General features: G+C 46.8%; 2 protein-coding genes across 2 annotated transcripts in view; one reads left to right on the forward strand and one right to left on the reverse strand.

Annotated features, from left to right (window-relative positions):
- TM9SF1 (transmembrane 9 superfamily member 1) overlaps positions 1-22,341 on the forward strand; it is a 44,169-nt gene that overhangs the window by 3,512 nt on the left and 18,316 nt on the right. Inside the window, exons 3-7 of the mRNA XM_061590327.1 lie at positions 199-376; positions 1,490-1,604; positions 1,903-2,026; positions 4,403-4,482; positions 6,723-6,997. Coding sequence (XP_061446311.1) covers positions 199-376; positions 1,490-1,604; positions 1,903-2,026; positions 4,403-4,482; positions 6,723-6,997 — 772 coding nt within the window. The remainder of the gene's footprint in view (positions 1-198; positions 377-1,489; positions 1,605-1,902; positions 2,027-4,402; positions 4,483-6,722; positions 6,998-22,341) is intronic.
- On the reverse strand, positions 6,306-19,880 carry TSSK4 (testis specific serine kinase 4). Its single transcript, XM_061588029.1, has 3 exons — positions 19,666-19,880; positions 18,564-18,927; positions 6,306-7,000 (listed from the first exon to the last, which is right to left on the reverse strand). Exons 1-3 carry the CDS (start codon positions 19,875-19,877, stop codon positions 6,719-6,721), a joined length of 858 nt encoding a protein of 285 aa, XP_061444013.1. The 5' UTR covers positions 19,878-19,880; the 3' UTR covers positions 6,306-6,718.

Below are 22,341 nucleotides of genomic sequence, written 5' to 3' on the forward strand. Positions count from 1 at the left end.
GGTGTGTTAGAAGGCGAGGATTTTTGAAATGTCTTGTGTCCGATACCACCACTACATCGTACATTTCTGTGGGGTGCAGCTCTGGAGTATTAGGGAGAAATCAGCGCATTCGTATAGCGGAGATTGTGGGAGGGCGTGGTGAGTGGGGCTCTGGCTAATGCTCCTGGGGCCTCTTTCCCTCCCTCCTTTTCGATTTAGCGGCCCTGCAAGCCCTCAAGCGGAAGAAGCGCTTTGAGCAGCAGCTGGGGCAGATTGATGGCACACTCTCCACCATCGAGTTCCAGCGGGAGGCTCTTGAAAACGCCACCACCAACACTGAAGTGCTCAAGACCATGTCGGAGGCCGCGCGTGCCATGAAAGAGGCTCATCAACACATGTAGGTGCCACAAATAGGGCTTTTGCAGGGAAGCTCCTCCCTGGGCTGGGCGGGGCCAGAAGGGGCAAAGGAGAACGAGCCAGACCACTGTCCTCTTCTAAGGAAGCAGGGCGAGGTTTTGAACTTGCTTTCAATCGGGGGATGCAGAACCCAGGCCCAGGGACTGAATGCGGCCCTCTGGTGCTCAGCACTCTGCCTAGGCCACGCCTCTCAGTGGCCCTCCCACAGTGACTTTTACCTGCTGGAATCTGTCTTTGGACTGTGATCATATCTCTTCCTTGCCACTACAGAGAGTAGAATGTAGGTCTGGCCACACCTACCGCTGGTATGCAGCTCCTAGGAGGTTCCCTGCGAGATAATGTGGCCCTCCAGCTGAAAAAGGTTCCCCTTTTAGATGTTGGATGGCAACCTCTAAGTGCTGCAGTGGCAGTTTCCTCCATTTTGAAACAGGGCTGTAGGGAGGGAAGTATGGCTGCTGGGAGATACCCATAATTCACTTGGTTAGATTTGGCGGCATAATTTCAGAGGCTGATAATTCCTCCTCTTGTTGTTGTTCCAGAGTCTTTTCCAAGGAGTGGTTCTAGAGAATGGATCAGTGCTAGTGCTGGAGTATTTATTTATTTATTATTAGATTTGTTCATTTCTCATTGCCCAAAGGCCTCCAATAACGCTTGTTATGGCGGGTATGGGGAACCTCCAGGTGTTGTTGTTGGGACGCCATCTCCCATCCTCCCTGGCCATTGGCCATGCTTGCTTGGGGCTGATGGGAAATGTAGTTCAGCCACGCCCAGAGGGCCAAAGGTTCCCTCGCTCATTTTGTTTTGAGTGGGGCTGCTTGCATTTCAGGAATTGAATCTGGAACTGGAATTCATTTCTTTCCAGGTATTTGTGTTTTGTCTTCTAGCTTATTTATTTTTATTTAACAAAATGTATGTTATACTTGAATGCTTTTTTTAAAAACAACAACCTTGTAAGCAGTTTACAAAATACCAACATCAAATTAGGAGTCTTTTAGCACTTTCCTCTTCTCCCTCCAAAAAGTGTGTTTTGGTGCAAGGTTAAAGACAAACCTCCCCACCTTTTCCTCTGTCTCAATCTGCCCCCTTTCTGCAGGGACATTGACAAAGTGGACGACCTGATGTCCGAGATCACGGAGCAGCAAGATATTGCCCAGCAGATCTCTGATGCCATTTCCAAGCCTGTCGGCTTTGGGGACGATGTAGACGAGGTAACACAATGGAGGCTGTTGTCTGAAAAGTGGGGTGGTAGTTACAGCTCTGCAATTTCCTATTCTTACTGTTGTTGTTACATATTAATAATAACATTTTTTTACCTGCCTTTCGCCCAAAGATCTCAGGGTGGGCTACAACCGTTTTAAAATACAGTATTAAAAACAACCTTGTGTGGGATTGAGTCCTGGAGGAGGGGATTTGGGGTGGGGGAGATGTGGGTGGGTGGCGAATGGCGTTGGATGACTAAATGGGCGTCCACATTTCCCACTTCCCATCTGCCTTTACTCCCGTTAGGATGAGCTGCTGGCTGAGCTGGAGGAGATGGAACAGGAAGACCTCGACAAGGAGCTCCTGAATGTTGGAGAGCCGACCCCAGAGCTGCCCAGTGTGCCAGCCTCTCGCCTCCCCAGCGTGCCAGGTAATGGTTGGGTACAGGGAGGTGGTAATGAGGATGCAGCTTAGGTCTTATTAAGGCTGCGCGACCTGTTCTTTAGATGCTCCTTAAAACACTGCTTTGCAAACCTTAAGCCCTCTGGGTGTTGCTGGACTACAATTCCCATCATCCCTGGCCCTCTGCCATGCCGTCTGGGATGCTGATGGGAGTGGGTGACCCAGCAACTCCCAGAGGGCTACAGGTGAGCCACCTCTGGTCTATATGTTCATGTGGCTAATGCCTAGTCCAGGGGCCTGATCTGACCCCACCCAAGCAAATTTCCTCCCCCACCCTATCTCCATGAGTTTTGGCATTGGTGGCAAAGAGAAGTGTCCAATTCACTCGTTCAATTAGTGCAAGGGTTTTCGCCTGCACAATGGAACTTCTCCCCCTGCGCCACGCCTCTCCCCACACAAAAAAAAATCTGCTCCAGAGAGTTAGGGTGAAAACCCAGAACAGATTTAGGGGATGCGTTGCAGGAAGAGCGGGGGAAGTTCCCGTTGTGAAAACGTAAATCCTTGCACTAACAAAACAAGCTACTTAGCAATACATTGGATGCAAGTCTTAGAAGACACAGCTCTCAGGGAGGCAGGAAGAGGTTGAAACGTTGATGGGAATGCAGATCGCCCCCTCCCAGGAAATCAGCTTGACCATTTAATGTGTGAGGATGAGCTGATGAGGAAGGAGCGGGTTATCTGGTCTGCATGTGTTTGGACACACGTGCATGCACGAGCGTGTGGGGGCCACGTTCATTCTCCAAAGGTGAATGTAGCCCTTGAGTCAAAGAAGATTACCTGCCCCCGTATAGAATCTTCCCTCAGTGAGCATGCAGTGGCAGTGAGGTCGCAACAAGTCCTGCTGCTTCCGCGGTGAGAGCTGGGCACATCATGCCATATTTTCCCTTTGCTTCTCCCTGTCAGTTTCTGTGTAGCTAACAGCGGTAACAACTTAAAATTTTTAAGGCTTGGTGAGGGATATGCGTGTGTGTAATACTAAGATACCGATCAATGTGGGATAGGTTGCCGTAATGAATACAGTCTCTTTCCATTTATTCATGAGTTTTATTAAGGTGGAAGGTAGGGAGTTCTGTTTATTTAATTTAGTTGTAAGAGTATTTCTGTATCACCATACCATGAAATATCAGAGCATTGTACAACACTGGGCCAGGATATCGCCAGTGTGTCATCCTGCTGGTGAAATAATTGCGCTGGCTTCGCGTTAGGTACTGGGCCAAGTTCAAGGTGCTGGTTTTGGTGTACAAAGCCCTATGCAGCTTGAGACCAGGATACCTGAAAGATCATTTCACCCCGTATATACCCAGTCGATCACTGCGATCTGCAGGTGAGGGCCTCCTGCAGATACCATCTTTTCTGAAGGTCTGTTCCGCACAACATAGGAAGCAGACCTTTAGTGTTGTGGCACTGACACTTTGGAATTCTCTCCCCTTAAATAATAGACAGGCGCCATCTTTTTTATCTTTTCGGTGCCTACTGAAGACCTTCCTGGTCCAACAAGCCTTTTTAAGTAGAGATCTTTATTCCAGTTTTCATTAGTCGAACTTTTAAAATATGTTTTTATTGTTTTTGTCACTCTGGGCTCCCTTGGGAGGAAGGGTGGGATATAAATTAACAGCAACAAAGCACCATTAAAAAAAATTCAAGAGACTTCTGAAAGCCAAAGGGGAGGGTGCCAGCCGAATCTTTTCCAGAAAACAGTTCCCCAGCATGGGACCACCAACACTAAATGCCCAACTCATAGTTGAAGCCAGATGGGCCTCTGTAATACAGGGGATTACTAACGGGGCTCCTCCGGGTGATCTCCAAGATTTATTTTAATTCCGTAGGAGTCTTTTGGATATTTATGCCATTTATTTTGTGTGTGCTTGAGAAAGAGAGAAGGGGGCCACGCCCACTTGACCACTCCTGCTTCTTGACCACGCCCACCTCTAGAACCAATAGAACCCCCTCTCCACTGTCATCCTCTCATTTATACTTTCAGGCACTCAAGCGCTCAGCCAATCATCATACAACACTCATCAACATTCCAACCCATGTACTCCCCCCTCTCACTCAGTCTACTTACCACATTTACTCTAATAAACCTACGCTTACCATATTTACAGTATTATATATATACAGGGACATCACAACCATGCCCACCTCTGGCAGGAAGAATGTGCCCCCCCATGCACCCCAAAGGGATTGCAAAGAAGCAATGTGGCCATTAACTCCCCCTACCCAGGTGAGGAGTTCATTAAGGCTGGACCCCTCAGAATTATTGGAATGGGATCAGGATGAGAATGTTGGGCTCTCCTTGTTGTGTTTTGATTTCTTTCCCCACCTCCCTTTGTTCTTCCCCCAGCTTCAAAAGTGCTACCCTCTGCCACTGCTGTGGATGATGATGATGATGAAGAAATGAAGCAATTGGCCTCCTGGGTGTCGTGATGCATTATGGGAAATTGCCCTCCATTCCTCCCTTTCCTATTGAAGGGCAAGAGATGGGAGGGGAACTTCCCCCCCCTCTCCTTCAGTCCTAGATTCTGGGAGGGGTGGTGAAACCAACCCTCCCCCCCCACCTGAAATAACCTTACGTGCCGAATGTAAAGAATTTTATAGACAGATTTCTCTATATCTAAATATATATATATATCTCTGAACAGATTGTATTGTGGGAGGGGAGGGCCTATGTTGGGACCTGAAGAGTTTGTTCCCCCTCTCCCCAAATTTAGGACCAGTTCTTATAAGCATGTCTTGGTACTTGGTGCTTTCCAGCAAATCTTGAGGATAAGCCCCTATCTTTTGATGTAAACATGGCAGGGGCAGTAGGGAGCACCCCCAGGAGTGAGGCTGGGAACATTCACAGAGTTAGGTTTCACCCTGCTCTTGCTGCATGGGTTGAAATTATGGCGGTTCAATGTCCTTCTAGAGTTTACATTCCTGTTTGGGGGGGGCTTCTGTCTCATGCCTTCGTCCCTATCCCCCCCCACACACACACACCTCACTGTACCGAGTTTATGGATGTTTTGTCCACCAGTATAAATGGATAAAATGAATGTCCTCATCGTGGCTGGGGGTGGAATTGTGTCAAGAGGGTGGGTTCTTTGCCTGCAACGGGTGGGGTGGGGGTTGTAGTGTATTCTGGAGCCGCCAGGCTGGTGGATAACAGGTACTTTCTCTCTCTGTTCTGTCGACAGCGTGTCTGTTTCAGTGTGGCTTGAGGTGACGTTTACATCTCCTTTTTACACTTGATTTGTGCTAACCTGCGAATTTTTAAAAGTTTTCTCTCTGTCTTTCTCTGTTCGTTTTTCGTATCTACTCGTGGCCAAGATTTAGGATGGGGAAGAGGAGACATTTCTCCCCACACAATGCGCTTGCACGCGCCCGCGCACACCCGCTACAGTGGCCTTTAACTTTGTGCCCCACTGAATAAATGTGGCCAGAAACTTTTCTGCTGTTTTGTTATTGGACGAGGGGGCAGAATGTCACAGTTGCATTTTCCTCCGGTTGGTCTGCCTCTGCTCGCTTCAGAGGTGGAGCCCTCCTTGATTGGACTGAATGTCCCTCTGCTTCACCCACTGGCCAACCAGATGCTCCCAGAAAGAACCCATGAAGGGCAGGAACCCTACTGCTCTCCCCCCAGTCTTACCCTCCCCCTGCTAATGTCATTAGTGGTAGACTGGTTCTGAGCTTGGAGGCTCTACTTAGCTATTGTGGGTAAAAGCTACCAATAGACCTCTCTTCCCCCCTATAGCTGCCATGGCTTTGCCAATTCTCAGATGGGCCTGTGTTTAAATCCCAGCAAGCCCATACACTGTCAGGAGGGGTTTCCTGGCTGAGAGCCCCCTTGGGCCACTAGAGACAGGACCTTTTCTCAACCGCGTGAAGGTTAGCTAGGATTTGAACCCAAGGCCTCTTGATGCCCAGTGGAAGGGGCCATCACTTAGAAGTAGAGCATCAGCCCTATGTGCAGAAGGTCTCAATCCCCCAGTATCTCCAGATAAGGCTAGGAAAGAATCCTGTCTTGAAAAGCTGGAAAGCCACAGATAGTCCGTGTACATCAAGGGTAGCCAACGTCGTTCCCTCCATATGTGGTGAACTACACCTGTGCCTCGCAGGCAGCACAGCCAATAGCCCGGGATGATGGAAGTTGTAGACCAAAACATCTGGAGGGCACCACACTAGCTACCCCTGGGGTAGATAATATTTTGCTAGATGACCCAATGTCTGACTCCGTTTAAAAGCCACTTCCTAGGTTCCTTGCACCCCAATCAAGAATTGCAGCCTCTTGGATCAATAAGCTCAGGGGAGCGATGAGGCCTGTGGAGATGGCTGCTGACTGCCGGCACCCCCTCAGATTGACTTCTGTAAACCTAAGAGAGCTGCTGTCTTTTGATTTTAATAATTTTGCTGTTTGGATATTGTGTGTCCAGAGGTTGCATACAAATGTTCAGTTCCAACGCTTGCTCCTGCTGTTTCCCAATGGCCCGCTCTTTCTCTGGGGGATCCCCCAGCCTACTTTTGCTGAGGTGCTTTCACCACTCCCAACCCCCCTGACTGTGACACACCCCACAGGAAACACAAGCCAGCCACTGCAGGCGAGAGATCCAGCTTGAAAATGTTGCATTGCCACACCTTCCCCCCGCTTATAGTCTCTCTGATTCTAAGGCTCCCACTCCCCTCAGCTGGTCTTTTCTGGGTTTTTGCTCCCTTTGATCTGTCCGGTGCTGCGGGTACGGCTGGCGGCCTTCTTTTTGTCCGGCGCGAAGGTGAGGGAGCGGGACTTGGTGCTGGGGGTCGTGTTTTTGTTGCCCTCGGCCGTCCGGGGCCCGCAGATGGCCTCCAGGGCCTTGATCTCGTTGGTCGGCTTCTCAGCCAGGAACTTGAGGACCCAGGAAACCTTCAGCACTTCCAAGATGTTCAGCCGCTTGGAAGCCGGGCGCAGGATGCGGTGGACCAGGTCCTGGGGAGCGAGACAGAGAGATTGTCCTGGTTTCATAGTTGTTGCCCTTCTCCTGTCCACCCGCCCTCTTTCCCTGAAGAAGGGTCTGCAGCCCTCCAAATGGGGCTGGGCTACAGCTGCTATCGCCTTTGGCTGTGGTGGCTGGGCCTGATACAGGCTGGTATTGTGAAAGGGGAGTTGGGAAGCCTTGCCAACCTACAAGCTGTAGAAGAAAACGGAGCTTCCCGTTGTGTATAAACCCAGATCTTGCCAGAGGCCCTTTATTAAAACCAAACCAAGCAAAAGAAAGCAAGCGGTCGCTTGGAGAGAAATTCAGACAAGCATAAGTCCAAGTTCTCTGTCCTAGCAGTTTCCAACACATTCTTACAGGGATTATTCAAAGGCCCACAGGAAGCTGCTTTCATCAGCGCTTCGCACATGCACTTACCTACTTTTGAAGGTCGAGCATTCAGCAGTTTGTGAATGTCCTGTGACACATCTCTGCCACATTTCTTCCAGCATCCTTCCCTGTTGTTTTCCCCATCGCCCCCTTTGTACTTGCAAGGTTTTGACCAAAGTTTGGGGCGTATAGAATTTTAATTCCACAAAGCAAATTGAGAGCCTATATATCTATATTTGGCCTACCGTTGATCTAGACCAGGCCCAAACTGGACCACGTGAACATTGCTGAGGGCCTTGGTGGAACGCTCAATTATTTTTCTGCCTGTTGTAGCCATTGTAACGCGCCTTGCTAAATGCTGTCTGGTTTTTAATTGTGTTTAGATTGCTTGTTTTCATTTAGTATCTATTGTATTACGGTTTGAATTCCATACAGTTAAAATTGTAGTACACCAAAATACAATATAAGAATTCAAACCAGCAACTGAGATGCAATGAAAACCCAATATGAATATTTAATGCGATGGATGTGCCCTCTCCTGTCTTCAACCACAAATTCAGAAACATGCAGCGGACTGCCTGAATGAAGCTCAGTTCGAGAACCCCTGATCTAGAACATACAAAGAGCCCTGCTGCTGGATCAGGTCTATCTAGTCCTACACCCTGCCCTCATGGTGGACAACCACATGTCCCCAATGAGAAGCCTGCAAGCAGGACCTGAGTGGCAGCAGCAGCACTCTCCCCACCGGTGATTCCCAGCAACTGGTATTCAGAGTCATACTTCCTCCGACAGGGGAAGTAGAACACAGCCATTGCTCCTTAATGGATGGAGCAAACAGATTCCTTTGTCACAGAAGGCTTTGCAGCAGCAGCAGCAGCAGCGAAACTACCTATGTGCAAACATCCCTCACATAGGCCTTTTACAAAATTTACCCTGCCTGTGCGTGGGCTACAATGCACAGATGAGCAAAGGGCACAGGATTTACGCCTGCTGTTGGAAGGTTGATGGAAGGAACCAAAGAAGGAAAATATGGGGGTGGGTGAGTAGATTGGGCTAAAGGCATGAAAGACTATGCCAACATACGTGAACTGGGACTGCAAGATAGGGGGGTCCTAGGAGAGAGTGGGAAGAGCATACAAACATACATGTGAAGGCAAGGAAGGAACTGGGAAGGAGGGCATGAAGGGCATGTTAAGTTAAACTTAAGGAAGGGCCGTAGCCCAGTTGGTAGAGCATCTGCTTTACATGGGAAGGCCCCAGGTTCAATTTCTGGCATCTCCACATAGGGATGGAAAGAACTCCCTGCCTGAAACGCTGGAGAATTGTCAGTCAGAATAGACCAGGTAGGCATGAGGAACCTTTGGCCCTCCAGATGTTCTTGAACTACAACTCCCATCATTCCTGGTCTTTGACCATGTTTGCTAGGGCTGATGGGAGTTGTAGTTCAGCAACGCTTGGAGGGCTGACAGCGCCCCACACCTGGTATAGCCAGTACTGAGCTACAAGGACAAGGGGTCTGACTGGATAAGGCAGCTTCCTATGTTACGACTTGAATCCTAGGCCCCACCTGCACCATAGATTTAAAGCAGCATTGTTCCCCTTTAAACATAGGGTTGCCGTATTCCAGTCCCACAAATCCGGGCAGGCTAATTTGCATATTATGCAAAATATTTGCCAATTATGCAAATGAAGCATATTAATAGTTGCATTATCCTGGTGTTTTGTTTTTTACCTAGTAATAACCAACAAAAACAAAGAATATGTGAGAAATCTTATTTTTATGTACATTTTCAGCCTTAAATGCCTAGGCTCTAGTTTCCAACACTATGGAATATTATGTATTAAGAAGATTTATATCCTGCCCTTTCACTGTTAAAAACAGAGCTCAGGGCAGCTTACAAATGTAATAAAAACAATAAAAGTGTCACTTTTCAAGAAACGTTTGGGAACGCCTGGTGTAAGGCATCTGCCTATGTTCCTATGCTGCTCTCACCTCTCATTTAGGTGCCTGGGATGCATGCATGTGGACATACCTCTTTACAGTTATGGAAAGTGATTCTTAATAATGTGTGATCTGCTCTAGGACTCCAGACACAAAGTTGCATAGGTGTTTATGGGCGTGAGCGTAAAATATTTTGTGAAGTTCAAGTTCTATATGACATCATTTAGTAAATGAGCTTAGGATTGCACCAATGGCATTTCCAAATATTCATTCATTCATCATTTTATTTGTATGCCAACTTTCTACAAAAAAAAATGTGCTCAAAGTGGCTTACGAGGTGAACAGAACTACATCTCAAAAACAATTGCAAAAACAATTTCCTAATAACAAAAAGTAATAAAACAGTAAAGTAACAGTAAATATAACAGCAAACAAAAACGACTTTTCAAATTGATCTTGAATCGAAATAAATTCTAACCTAACTTTTCAAATATGTACTTTCACACAGACTTTGGTTTTCTATAACACAGTGTTTGTCCAAACCAAACTCGGGTGGGTAGGTGGGTGGAGGGACTACTTGCACATCCCTTCCATAAGCACATCAAGGTTGGATACACCCCTTAACTAAGGCACAGACAACAGGGCACTCAAAACAAAGACAAAAAAATGTGTGTTTTTGTTTTCTGAGGAGAAGCTCTTCCTTGGGAAAAGTATTATTATTGTTATTACTTTTCTCCAAGGTGGAGTACACGGTTCTAGCCCTTCTCATTTAATTGCCACAACAACCTTGTGACAGGTTAGGCAGAAGGCCAGCAGCGACTGGCCCAGGATCACGCAGGAAGCTTCATGGCTGAGTAGGGATTCAAACCCAAGTCTCCCAGGCCTTTGTCCAACACTCTAACCGCTATGCCACACTGGCTCTCAACTTTGAAAAACAAACACACACACACAATTTCAAAGAAAGCAAGACCTTGAGACAACAGGTGATCCGTTTACAGGTCTGAGCTGGCCAATTTCCCCTCCCCCGTGCTTCCAAAGGCTGCTTTCACCCAAAACACAAAGATATTTTATTACCATCACCAGCTTCCTGGGAAGAGTGAGGAGCTTGAATCAGGCGGAGGGGGGGAAGAAGAGGAGAAGGGAAACCATCCCTCCAACTTGCTGGGCAGGCCAGAGGAGGAGGAAAGTGGGTGGAAGCTGCAGACACTTTAAAGCAAAGGTTGTTGCTACTGCTGCTGCTTTGCTCTGGAGGTGATTCCTCCATCCCTGGTTGCTTGGCTGGCGGCTCTGGTCTGCCAAGGCATGCAGCTCAGTGCGCACACACACACACACAGAGGGAAGGATGTTTACTCCCTGCGGAGTATCCCTAAAGCTAAGGGAGAAGGGGATGGATTTTTTTTGTCAGTTTCGTTGTTTCTTGTCAATTGCAAGCCTCTGGAGAGCCCCAGGGTGTAATTGACACAAAACTGATTAGAGGGAAATAGAACTCCAATGCGCTTTTCCTATTATCAGCTAATTGGATTGATACAGATTTAAAGGCACAGTAGCGCCTTCTCTGCGGCTCAGCGCTCACCCAGAAAATCCGGGCACCTCATGGGTTAAGTGGGTGCCGGGTAGCAGGGCTATAATCCGGATAAAATCCAGCTAACCCAGCAATATGGTAACCCTATTTAAACAGTCATGGCTTCCCCCAAAGAATCCTGGGAACTGTAGTTTAAGAGTTCTGAGAGTTGTTGGGGGATCCCTGTTCCCCTCACAGAGCTACCATTGCTGGAGGAGTTTAACAATCAATCCTCCTTCCCAGGGAACTCTGAGAATTGTAGTTGTGGAAGGGAAACAAAGGTCTCCTAAAAACTCTCGACAACCATTGCCAAACTACAGTTCCCAGGATGCTTGGGGGGGGAGCCATGATTGTTTAAAGTGGTATCATAGGGATTTAAATGCGCAGATGGGGCCCTGCACCCAGCGCTGTTTGAAAGAAATGCCTGTTCCACTGTTGCAAAATAGTGGCTGTCCTCAGCAAGCTATAATTCCAAACTCCCAACTAGTCATGTGACTTTAAGCAAAGCAGGTTTGATGCATGATTAAGAATGGAGTGCCCCACTTCAGACTATAAGTGGGGGGAGGGTGTCACAGCTTCGCCGCCCTGGTCTAGCCGTTCCCAAGGCGCTATTCCCAATTCTTTTTTCTTCCCTGTCACAGTTGTGTATCAAATCAGGACACAAGAGGAGTGGGGCTGCACCTTTAAAAAGATCTTGTGCCAAGAAAAAACAGTGCCCTCTCTATATTATGCAAATTAAGGATGTTTACATATGTTTGCATGATTCTGCTGGTGGGAGAAGAGCTTTGAGGAACTGACTGAGCAGGGTGTGGGTTTTGTATCCTTGCTGCTTCACAAACCTTTATGTGGAAAGGAGCTCTGAGATAGTACCAGCTGTCACCTCCTTCCTTTCTAGCCCCTTTGGGGTAACCTTAAGGACTAGAAACTTTGAAAGTTCGTGCCACTAAACTTTAGTGCTCCGTCACTGTTTCTGCTCTTGTGCCCCACGATAGCTGCAAATGTTACGTGTTTCTGTATCTAAAGTGGAAAGTCCTATGGATGCCCACCTGTGCTCATGTGCATGCACTCAAGTTCTCCATCCCCTTTTATGTATTGGAACTCTTCGTATTGTGTGTGATGCACAAAGACCAAAGAGCGGAGGCAGGAAAATGGTACAACCTCTGGAATCAGATGCTTCAGAGTAAGGCAGGTCTTGGTTAGCCCACTAGTGAGCTCCCAGGCCTAATTCCAGATGTTAGTACTAGCCTATGAAGCCCTAAATGGTTTGGGACTAGGGTTGCCAGGTTAGAAGCATCCCAAACCCTGAGATTTTGGGGGCAGGCCCAAGTGATGTCATTAAGCATGATACACTAAGCATCAACCACAGTTGCTTGGCGCATACAATTCAAACAATAACATTTCTACAATATTTGTACAATTTCAACAATAACATTGGACTAGCATTGGCTCTCCAGGATTCCAGGCAATTGTCTTTTCCAGAAATTGGATTTTGGACCTTTGCATGCAAATCATATGCCCTACCACTGAGCTACCTTCCCTTGTTTAAAAATATATATTTTAGAATTGTTCGTTTCAATTCACTAATGAATGCATTTCATACCTAGTGCAGATCCACACCATTCATTTGAAGCACATTCAACACATATTTGAAGCACATGAAACACACCACAGAATCATGGGAACTACAGTTTGTTAAGGGTGGTGGGAACCATAACTGTGAGGGGGAAACTACATTTCCCAGGATTCTTTAGAGGACGTCATGTGCTTTAAATGCAAGTTGGATGTGCTTTAAATGTATTGTATGGATCTACTTAATAAACTTTGCCTGCATGTAAATTGTTTTAATTAATTTTTAAAAATGGAAATGAGCTATAAAGTTTACTGGGTGACCATGGGCTACTCACCATCCCTCAGCCTAATCTGCCCCCCAGGATGAAAAAAACAGAGGGGAACCATGAACAAGGAAGAAGGGCAGACTGAAAATGTAGAGGAAGTAATACTGTACAACCATAGTGTGAAATCATACTTATGGGGCCATAGTATGAAGAAATATTTATATAAGCATGTCTATCAAATATGCTTATTATTTACAGAACCTGTAAAGATATTTATAGTCCAATCCTATGTTTGTTTACTCAGAAGCAAATCCCAATGTATTCAGTGGGGCTTACTCAAACAGGGAAGTGTGCAGAGAAGCGTAACCTCAAGTGATGACTTCACTCACCCAACTGTTTTGCAACTGTTTATACTTGTTTTTATGGTTACTGGATTTTAAAGGGATTTATTTCTTATTGTGAGCTGTTTGACTCCTGTACACAATAGAGAAAAAGACTGAAAGCTATATACTTACTCAATTTATGAGACTGTCAGAAAAGCAGGGGGGAAAGTTGTCTGACTTGCAAAGGGCTCTAGTTACTGCCTTGTCAATCACAAACCTGACTTCACTTATTGGCTACAAACCTGAAAGGGCGGGATTAGAGCAGCCAGCTTCGAGCTCATTTAACTGAAGTTGTGGAGGGGGGACATTTTGATGTATATCTCGGGAACCAGACCACCTAGAAACTTTTTTTTTAATGAAAGCTAAGATTCCAGAGATTAAGGTGACTCACCCAGAGAGCACCCCAAAAATCCAGAGTCTGGGCAAAAACTGGACACCTAGCAACCCTATTTGGGACCGAAGTACTGAGGTGAGTGCCTTCGCCAATATCAAGCATCTCGGACCCTATAATCGGCAGGCAAGGCCTTGGTGGTGGTGCCACCACCAGGAGCTGCCTGGTTGGTGCTAATCCATGACAGAACCTTTCCAGTGGTGGCTCCCCATTTGTGGAATGCCCTTTCCAGTGAGGTGCAGCCATCTCCCTCATTATTGACTTTCAGGGAGAATTTTAAAACTTTCCTGTTTACCCAGGCATTTAATGGCTGAAGGAGACTGTTCCTGGCAACTCAGAGATCACTGGATGGAAGAATGATTTTTATCTGTAACTGTTTTTAGTGTTTTTTTATTTGTAATGGTTTTTAGATTGCTTGTTTGTTTGTTATTTAAAATGTTGTGTTGATGTGTTTGCCACTCCTTCAGGAGGAAGCACAAGATCCAAATTCAATAAATAAATAACATGTACACATGGCCTTAGCCACAGAGGCAGAGCTAAAATTACATCTGCCCACACTTCCTGGTGATGATGTCATGAGGTTTGCAGGAGCTATGTGCCCTGCACAGTATAGGGTTGGGTCCAACTAAGTTCTGCTTAGAGTAGACCCATTGAAAATAATGAACCTAAGATTGGCATGTCCATTAACTGCAATGGGTCTGCTCTGAGTAGGACTAACATTTCATACAACTCTATAATGTGGGAATAGGTAAGCACTGTTCTGTGCTCTACCCCCCTCCCCGTGCAGTCTGGCAGGAGGCAGAACAGGAGGATGATTGATAGACTATAGCAGGAGAAGGAAATAATCGGATTTGAGGAGTGGGGTGTGGTTTACAGTAGCATCTGTGTGACAGGCATGCAGTATAAAGGAATGAGGATTGAGCATGAATGTTGTTGCCCGATTAAAGGAATCTTTCATTGGATGAGTTTTAGCCAATTAAGCAGTTAAGTTTGCAGATGGGTAAAAACTAGGGTTGCCAGGCTCAGGGCCTGTGACTGATCCGGTATCTTTAGGAGAAGAGAAAGTCAGCCAAGTGCCGGTGTTCTTGCAACCCTGTAATGGGAAAAACCACAAGGTGGTATTCTCCCTTCCCCCTGCACGACTTTTAAAGATACAGAAGACCTCTGCAGTGTTGCAAGAACATCTACACTTGGCTGACTTTCTCTTCTCCTAAAAATACAGGATCAGGATCAGGCCCTGAACCTGACACTTCCCGTTGGTTTTAGATCATTTGCCTGTTCATCGCAGAAGGCATTGTCTTTGGAGAGACTTTTGCCATCTGAAGGGGGTACATTCGTGGGCCTCCAAGTGTTGTTGGACTCCAATTCCCATCAGCCCCAGCCTGCTGAAGATGCTACCTGCCATCCTTACATCAGTAGTACATGCTCTGGTAACCTCGCGTTTGGACTACTGCAACACGCTTTACATAGGGCTACCTTTGAAGACGATTCAGAAGCTACAGCTAGTGCAAAATGCGGCGGCCAGACTGCTAACAAGAACTAAGCGGTCTGAGCATATAACACCTGTGCTGGCTCGCCTGCACTGGCTTCCAATACGCTTCCGGGCCAGATTCAAAGTGTTGGTGTTAACCTATAAAGCCTTATACGGCGCGGGACCACGATATCTGTCGGAACGCCTCTCCCGATACGAACTGGCTCATACACTATGGTCTACTACGAAGGCCCTCCTCCGGGTCCCGATGCATAGGGAGGCCCGGAGGGTGGTGACGAGATCTAGGGCCTTCTCAGTGGCGGCCCCCGAATTGTAGAACAGTCTCCCCGAGGAGGTACGGTTGGTGCCAACACTATCATCTTTTCGGCACCAAGTTAAAACCTTTCTCTTCTCTGAGGCATTTTAAACTTAGTTAAATGTTTGTAACTTGGTTTTAGATTGTGTAGTTTTTATATGCTTGTTGTATCAGATTCTGTAATTTTATTGTATTTTATGTTAACCGCCCAGAGAGCTATTGCTAGTCGGGCGGTATATAAGTTTAAGAAATAAATAAAGAAATAAATAAATATTTTTACTTTTTTTTATTTTTTATTAAGTTTATATCCTGCCCTTCCTCCCAAAGGGAGCCCAGGGTTGCAAACCAGTTACAAAACACTTTAAAAAAAGTCTAGAAATATTTTTAAAAAATATTTTTTTAAAAATCTGAAAAATACATCTTAAAAATAAAACATCTTTAGATACAATTACAACAGATGCAGACTGGGATAAGGTATCTACTTAGAAGGCTTGAGGAAAGTTGTTAGAAGTACTTTGCATTAAACAATGCTTTCAACAACAACAAAAAAGTCTGCCTGATTTTTATCTTGGAGACTTTTACAATGATATAAGTTTTTTTAAAAAAGTTGATCTGTCAAAGTGTTTATAAACATCAACTAATGCTGCATCTCTAGAAACAGTCTCGGTAAAGATAGAGTTATTTCTCCAGCTTTTTGAACTCTGATTCCCTTCTAAACTTACTCTAACTCCCAAACCACTCGCTTCCCAACTTAGCAAAAGCCTTTTTCCTGGGGAAGATTGTAAGCTCTGTGGAACAGAGACCTGTCCTTTTGTAATCTGTAAATCACCATGCATGCTCTTGTAGTTATATAACTAATGATAGTAGTAATTAAGCATACCACAGCATTATACACAGCCTTGTCGATGCAGTGTCCTCTCTACCTACGCAGTGTATGTGTTAAGGATCTGGGGACTGGAGCATGAATCCACACCCTGGCATAAAGCGAGGATAAGGTTGGGCTTAAAACAGCCTAGGAAGAGGCAGGGAGCAAAAGGACTCCTTTTCCTTCCAGGATCAAAAATAACAAAGTCAAACCTTTAAAGACATCTCATGGCCCTTCCAGACTATTAAATTTACAACGGCCTGAGCTTTTGCAGCCTAGAGCCTGTTTCGTCAGATACGTGGCATCTTGCCCTCCTCTGATGGGGCAAGCTCCAGTCCATGAGAGCCAATGATGCCATCACAAACTGGTTAGGTGCCACGGTGACTTCGGGTTGCTTAAGTTCCCCAGCCTCCCTCCCTCCTTGGTAGTTTCCAAGTTCAGCAGCATTGTTCTCGTGGCTGCAAAACTGAGCTTCTACCATTGGCGGAAAGGAATCTCTAACTCTGCCTGCAGCTGGGATTTACGCCCTCTTTTGAAACTTCCAGGTGCCTTGATGCCCACCTGCTTGGTGTGGGGTATTTCACCAACCGTTTTGTAAGCCACTGATTAAGGGAGAAGGAAGTTAAGGTGTTGGACTATGACCTAGGAGACTAGGGTTCAAATCCCCACACAGCCATGAAGCTCACTGGGTGACCTTGGGCCAGTCCCTGCCTCTCAGCCTCAGAGGGAGGCAATGGGAAACCCCCTCTGAATACCGCTTACCATGAACACCCTATTCGTAGGGTCGCCATAAGTCGGGATTGACTTGAAGGCAGTCCATTTCATTTTAAGGCTCCGGAAGCCCAACTAGTAAGATATGCTGGCATGGAGAATTAACTCTGTCCACATTCGGAGGATCCCAGGGATCAACCAGGATGTAGCTGGCATTTCTATCGCCACCTCACACAGCCTCAGGGCCCTGGCTGGGTGGGGAGGTTCACGCAAGGCCAGCCTAAGGAGGAAGCATGCTGCCTAGGACAGCACTTTGGAGGAGGCACCTGTCTTGGACCCAACAGCAAAGCGAGGAAGCAGTTCCCTAGCACCCACTTCTTCAAATCAGGGCTCTGCACCAGTTTCCTGCCAAGAATACCCCCCTCCGCTGCCGTTTGCTTCCAAAGGTGCTGCTTATAGAAAACATTCCCTTCGCGGGTAAATACCAAGCAGGCATGGGGTAATTTGGAGCAGGAAACTTGGACTGGGAGGATGTTTCAGACTGGGCCTCCACTGCTATTTCTTTCAAAGCAGGAGCGATGAGCTCAAGTATGCTTGAATAAGAGCCCATGTAGTTTGACCCTGGGCATGATGGGAAATCTTTTTGGGGGGGTGTTTGATCAGTGGTTAATTCACACAGGGGTATTGGAGTGAAGCCCAGTTGCCAGTATTCCCGGATGTGTGAGTTGTGCTGGTTGGGAAAGTTGTACCTGTGGAATTTCTGCCTGTTAGGCAACGTTTAAAAGCACAAGGCGGGGAAGCTGTGGGACTGGGAGAAGGGGGGAAAGCACCCCCATCTCCTAGTGGCTTTTGAGGGTGTGGTCACAGCATCCTCTAGTGCAGTGCTTCTTTATCTTTTTTGGATCATGGAGCCCTTTGAGAATCTGATGAAAGCTGTGGACCCCCATAAATGAATGCATACCATTTATTTTATTGCATTGGAAACTGATTTTTTTTGTGTGCTCAGTTCACAGATCCCCTGAAGCCCATCCATGCACCCCAGGTTAAGAACTCTTGCCCTAGTGACTTTGGAAGTCATGGACCCACACACACACATATCAGGACCACCTAGTCGCTTTTGAGAGTATAAACACAGCACCCCTAGCAGCTTTTGAGGATATGGACACAACAGCCCCTAGTGGCTTTTGAGGGTACGGACACAGCACTGTCCCCACATCAGCACCCCCTAGCGGCTTTGGAGAGTATAAACACAGCAACCCTAGTGGCTTTTGAAGGCATGGACACAGCTCCCCCCAGTGGCTTTTGAAGGCATGGACACAGCTCCCCCTAGTGGCTTTTGAAGGCATGGACACAGCACCCCCTAGTGGCTTTTGAAGGCATGGACACAGCACCCCCTAGTGGCTTTTGAAGGCATGGACACAGCTCATGCTAGTGGCTTTTGAGGGCATGGACACAGCACCCCTAGTGGCTTTTGAAGGCATGGACACAGCTCCCCCCAGTGGCTTTTGAAGGCATGGACACAGCTCCCCCTAGTGGCTTTTGAAGGCATGGACACAGCACCCCCTAGTGGCTTTTGAAGGCATGGACACAGCTCATGCTAGTGGCTTTTGAGGGCATGGACACAGCACCCCTAGTGGCTTTTGAAGGCATGGACACAGCTCCCCCTAGTGGCTTTTGACGGCATGGCCACTAGGTATCCCACTGCTCACCTTGATTTCGTCGTTGACCTGGAGGTGGCTGGGGAAGTTCACCTCTTTCTGGGTCTCCCGGAGCAGCTTCTTGAGGTTGGTGTCGTCAAAGGGCAAGTGGGCCACCACCAAGGTGTAGAGGATGACCCCCATGCTCCAGATGTCAGAGAGGAACGGGTTGTAGGGGAGGCCCAGCAAGATCTCTGGGCAAGCGTAGGCAAAGCTGCCACAGTACGTCTGGCTCAGGTGGGAGAAGCAGCTCATCATGCGGTACGACGGCGTAGGGGGTGGCTGCGTCTGGGTGGACACCATCTTGGAGAAGCCAAAGTCAGAGATCTTGATGTTTTCACGCTTGTCCAGCAGAAGGTTCTCGAGCTTCAGGTCTCTGCAGGTGGAAAAGGTGGAAGGGAGGGAGGAAGAAACCAGTGGCTTGGGTGGGAAGCGTGTGGATCTTATAGGAGCCCCCCCAAGTGATGGGAAAAGGCCCTTCACTGCCTAAGACCCCAGAGAGCAGCAACCACTAGTCAAGAAGGGCAGTCTGTACTGGGTTAGATGAGCCACTGGTTCAATTCAGAATAAGGCAGCTCTAGATATTTAGCATCCCACGTCTGGTTGAAAGTCCAGGCATTGGATGAGGAATGATAGGGAACACAGTGGACCAGCCTTCCCCAACCTGGTGCCCTCCAGAAGGTTTGGACTACAACTCCCATCAGTCCCAGCCAGCACATCTAATGGGAGTTGTAGTCCAAAACATCTGCAATGGACACGTCCACAGAGCCGCTTTAACAGTCATGGAGAATTGTGGGAACCTGTCGTTTGTTAAGGGTGCTGGGAATTGTAGCTCTGTGAGGTCAGCATCCTTGATAAATGACAGTCCCCAGGATTCTTTGGGGGAAGCCATAATATAACAGTGCTTTACGCATATGGTGTGGATGTGAAAGACCCAGAGTCTCTCAGCCTTGAAAAAATAAAAAGTAGTTGCTTTTAGAGGCAGCCTTAAGGACTGCCCCATAACAAAGTCTGAATACCCTCTCCTGCTGCCGCAATTGCTGAGTTGAGAGAGAGAAAGAGACCTAAGCTGGGAAACTTCCATCCTATCGCTGGTGCTTGCTGGCTGGCTCACCGGTGTACGATGCCCTTGCCGTGCAGATAGGCGATCCCCAGGGCCAGCTGAGAAAACCACTTTCCAGCCAGGGCCTCGGAGCAAGCACCTGACTTCTGGATCCACTCTAGGACGTCACCACAGGGTGCCAGCTCCATGATGATGTAGTGACGCGAGGTCGTCTCAATAGCCTGGTAGAAACTGATCACATATTTGTGGCGCAAGGTTTTCATCACCTGCAGAGGAGCAGAGAATTCAAGGTTAGAAATATACTTTGCCAGAAATAAATCATATTAACTTTGCTACTGGGAAAATCCTTGAAATTTGTGGAAGGTCACGGACTTTTAAATTATATTCTTGTGGCCTGGGGACTAACAGACAACATATATAAAAAGCCCACTTCTGGCACCACTGTGTCCCCTACGTGTGGAACTAAGTCAGGAAATCAGAGGGGAAGAGAAGGTCAAAGGTACAGAGGAAATACACAGATTGGGGGAGCGCACCCTCAACCAGGAAGTGCCTCAGTGCACATGCACACACACATAAGGAGTTAGAATAGGAGAGTAGCAGGGCAGGAGAAGGCATGCTTAGTTTGCAGAAATAAAGACATCTGTTTTCTGTAACTCCAGACTTATAGGTAGAGATTTTATGTCATGGAGCGAGGCTTGAACCCCCCTGCACCACTGGATTTCACTGTGCCTAATCTGGCTCAGACATGGCAGCACTGGAAAAAGGGGCACAGGATATAAGTTCAGAAGAGCAAAATTACCACAGGCCTAACCACAAGTGCCAAAGACACTTGAAGAGAGACACTGCTTACAAGTGCCTGTACGCTAATGCTAGGAGCCTGCGAACCAAGATGGGAGAACTGGAGTGCTTGGTCTTAGAGGAGAGCATTGATATAGTGAGCATAACAAAGACCTGGTGGAATGGAGAAAACCAGTGGGATACGGTTATCCCTGGATATAAACTATATCGGAAGGACAGAGAAGGACGTATTGGTGGCGGAGTCGCTCTATACGTGAAAGAAGGCATTGAATCCAGCAAGCTCGAAACCCCAAAAGAGGCGGACTCCTCCACAGAATCGTTGTGGGTGGTGATACCATGCCCCAGGAGGGATTTAATACTGGGAACGATCTATCGTCCCCCTGATCAAAATGCTCAGGGAGACCTGGAGATGAGATATGAAATTGAGGAAGCATCCAAACTAGGAAATGTGGTAGTAATGGGTGACTTCAACTACCCAGACATAGACTGGTCGCATATGTGTTCCAGTCATGACAAAGAAGCAAAATTTCTAGATATTCTAAATGACTATTCCCTAGACCAGTTGGTCATGGAACCGACTAGAGGGACGGCAACCCTGGACTTAATCCTCAGTGGGGACCGGGACCTGGTGCGAGATGTAAGTGTTGTCAAACCGATTGGGAGCAGTGACCATAGTGCTATTAAATTAAACATACATGTAAATGGCCAATTGCCTAGAAAATCCAACACGGTCACATTTGACTTCAAAAGAGGAAACTTCACAAAAATGAGGGGATTGGTAAAAAGAAAGCTGAGAAACAAAGTCCAGAGGGTCACATCACTCAAAAATGCTTGGAAGTTGTTTAAAAACACTATATTAGAAGCTCAACTGGAGTGCATACTGCAGATCAGAAAAGGTACCGCCAGGGCCAAGAAGATGCGAGCAAAGTCAAGGAAGCTCTTAGAGGCAAAAAGTCTTCCTTCAGAAAATGGAAGTCTTGTCCGAATGAGGAAAATAAAAAGGAACACAAACTCTGGCAAAAGAAATTCAAAAAGTCAATAAGGGATGCAAAAAAAGAATTTGAGGAGCACATTGCTAAGAACATAAAAACCAACAACAAAAAATTCTATAAATACATTCAAAGTAGGAGACCATCTAGGGAGGCAATTGGACCCTTGGATGATAAGGGAGTCAAAGGTGTACTAAAGAACGATAAGGAGATTGCAGAGAAGCTAAATGAATTCTTTGTATCTGTCTTCACAGTGGAAGATATGGCGCAGATCCCTGAACCTGAACTAACATTTGCAGGAAGGGATTCTGAGGAACTGAGACAAATAGTGGTAACAACAGAGGAAGTTCTAGGCTTAATGGACAATATAAAAACTGACAAATCACCGGGCCCAGATGGCATCCACCCGAGAGTTCTCAAAGAACTCAAAGGTGAAATTGCTGATCTGCTAACTAAAATATGTAACTTGTCCCTCGGGTCCTCCTCCGTGCCTGAGGACTGGAAAGTGGCAAAGGTAACGCCAATCTTCAAAAAGGGATCCAGGGGGTTTCCCGGAAATTACAGGCCAGTTAGCTTAACTTCTCTCCCTGGAAAACTGGTAGAAAGTATTATTAAAGCTAGATTAACTAAGCACATAGAAGAACAAGCCTTGCTGAAGCACAACCAGCATGGCTTCTGCAAGGGAAAGTCCTGTCTCAGTAACCTATTAGAATTCTTTTAGAGTGTCACCAAGCATATAGATAGAGGTGATCCAGTGAACATAGTGTACTTAGACTTTCAAAAAGCGTTTGACAAGGTACCTCACCAAAGACTTCTGAGGAAGCTTAGCAGTCATGAAATAAGAGGAGAGGTCCTCTTGTGGATAAGGAATTGGTTAAGAAGCAGAAAGCAGAGAGTAGGAATAAACGGACAGTTCTCCCAGTGGAGAGCTGTAGAAAGT

Source organism: Rhineura floridana, chromosome 11 (assembly GCF_030035675.1).
Source record: "Rhineura floridana isolate rRhiFlo1 chromosome 11, rRhiFlo1.hap2, whole genome shotgun sequence".
NCBI classification, from domain to species: Eukaryota; Metazoa; Chordata; class Lepidosauria; order Squamata; family Rhineuridae; genus Rhineura; species Rhineura floridana.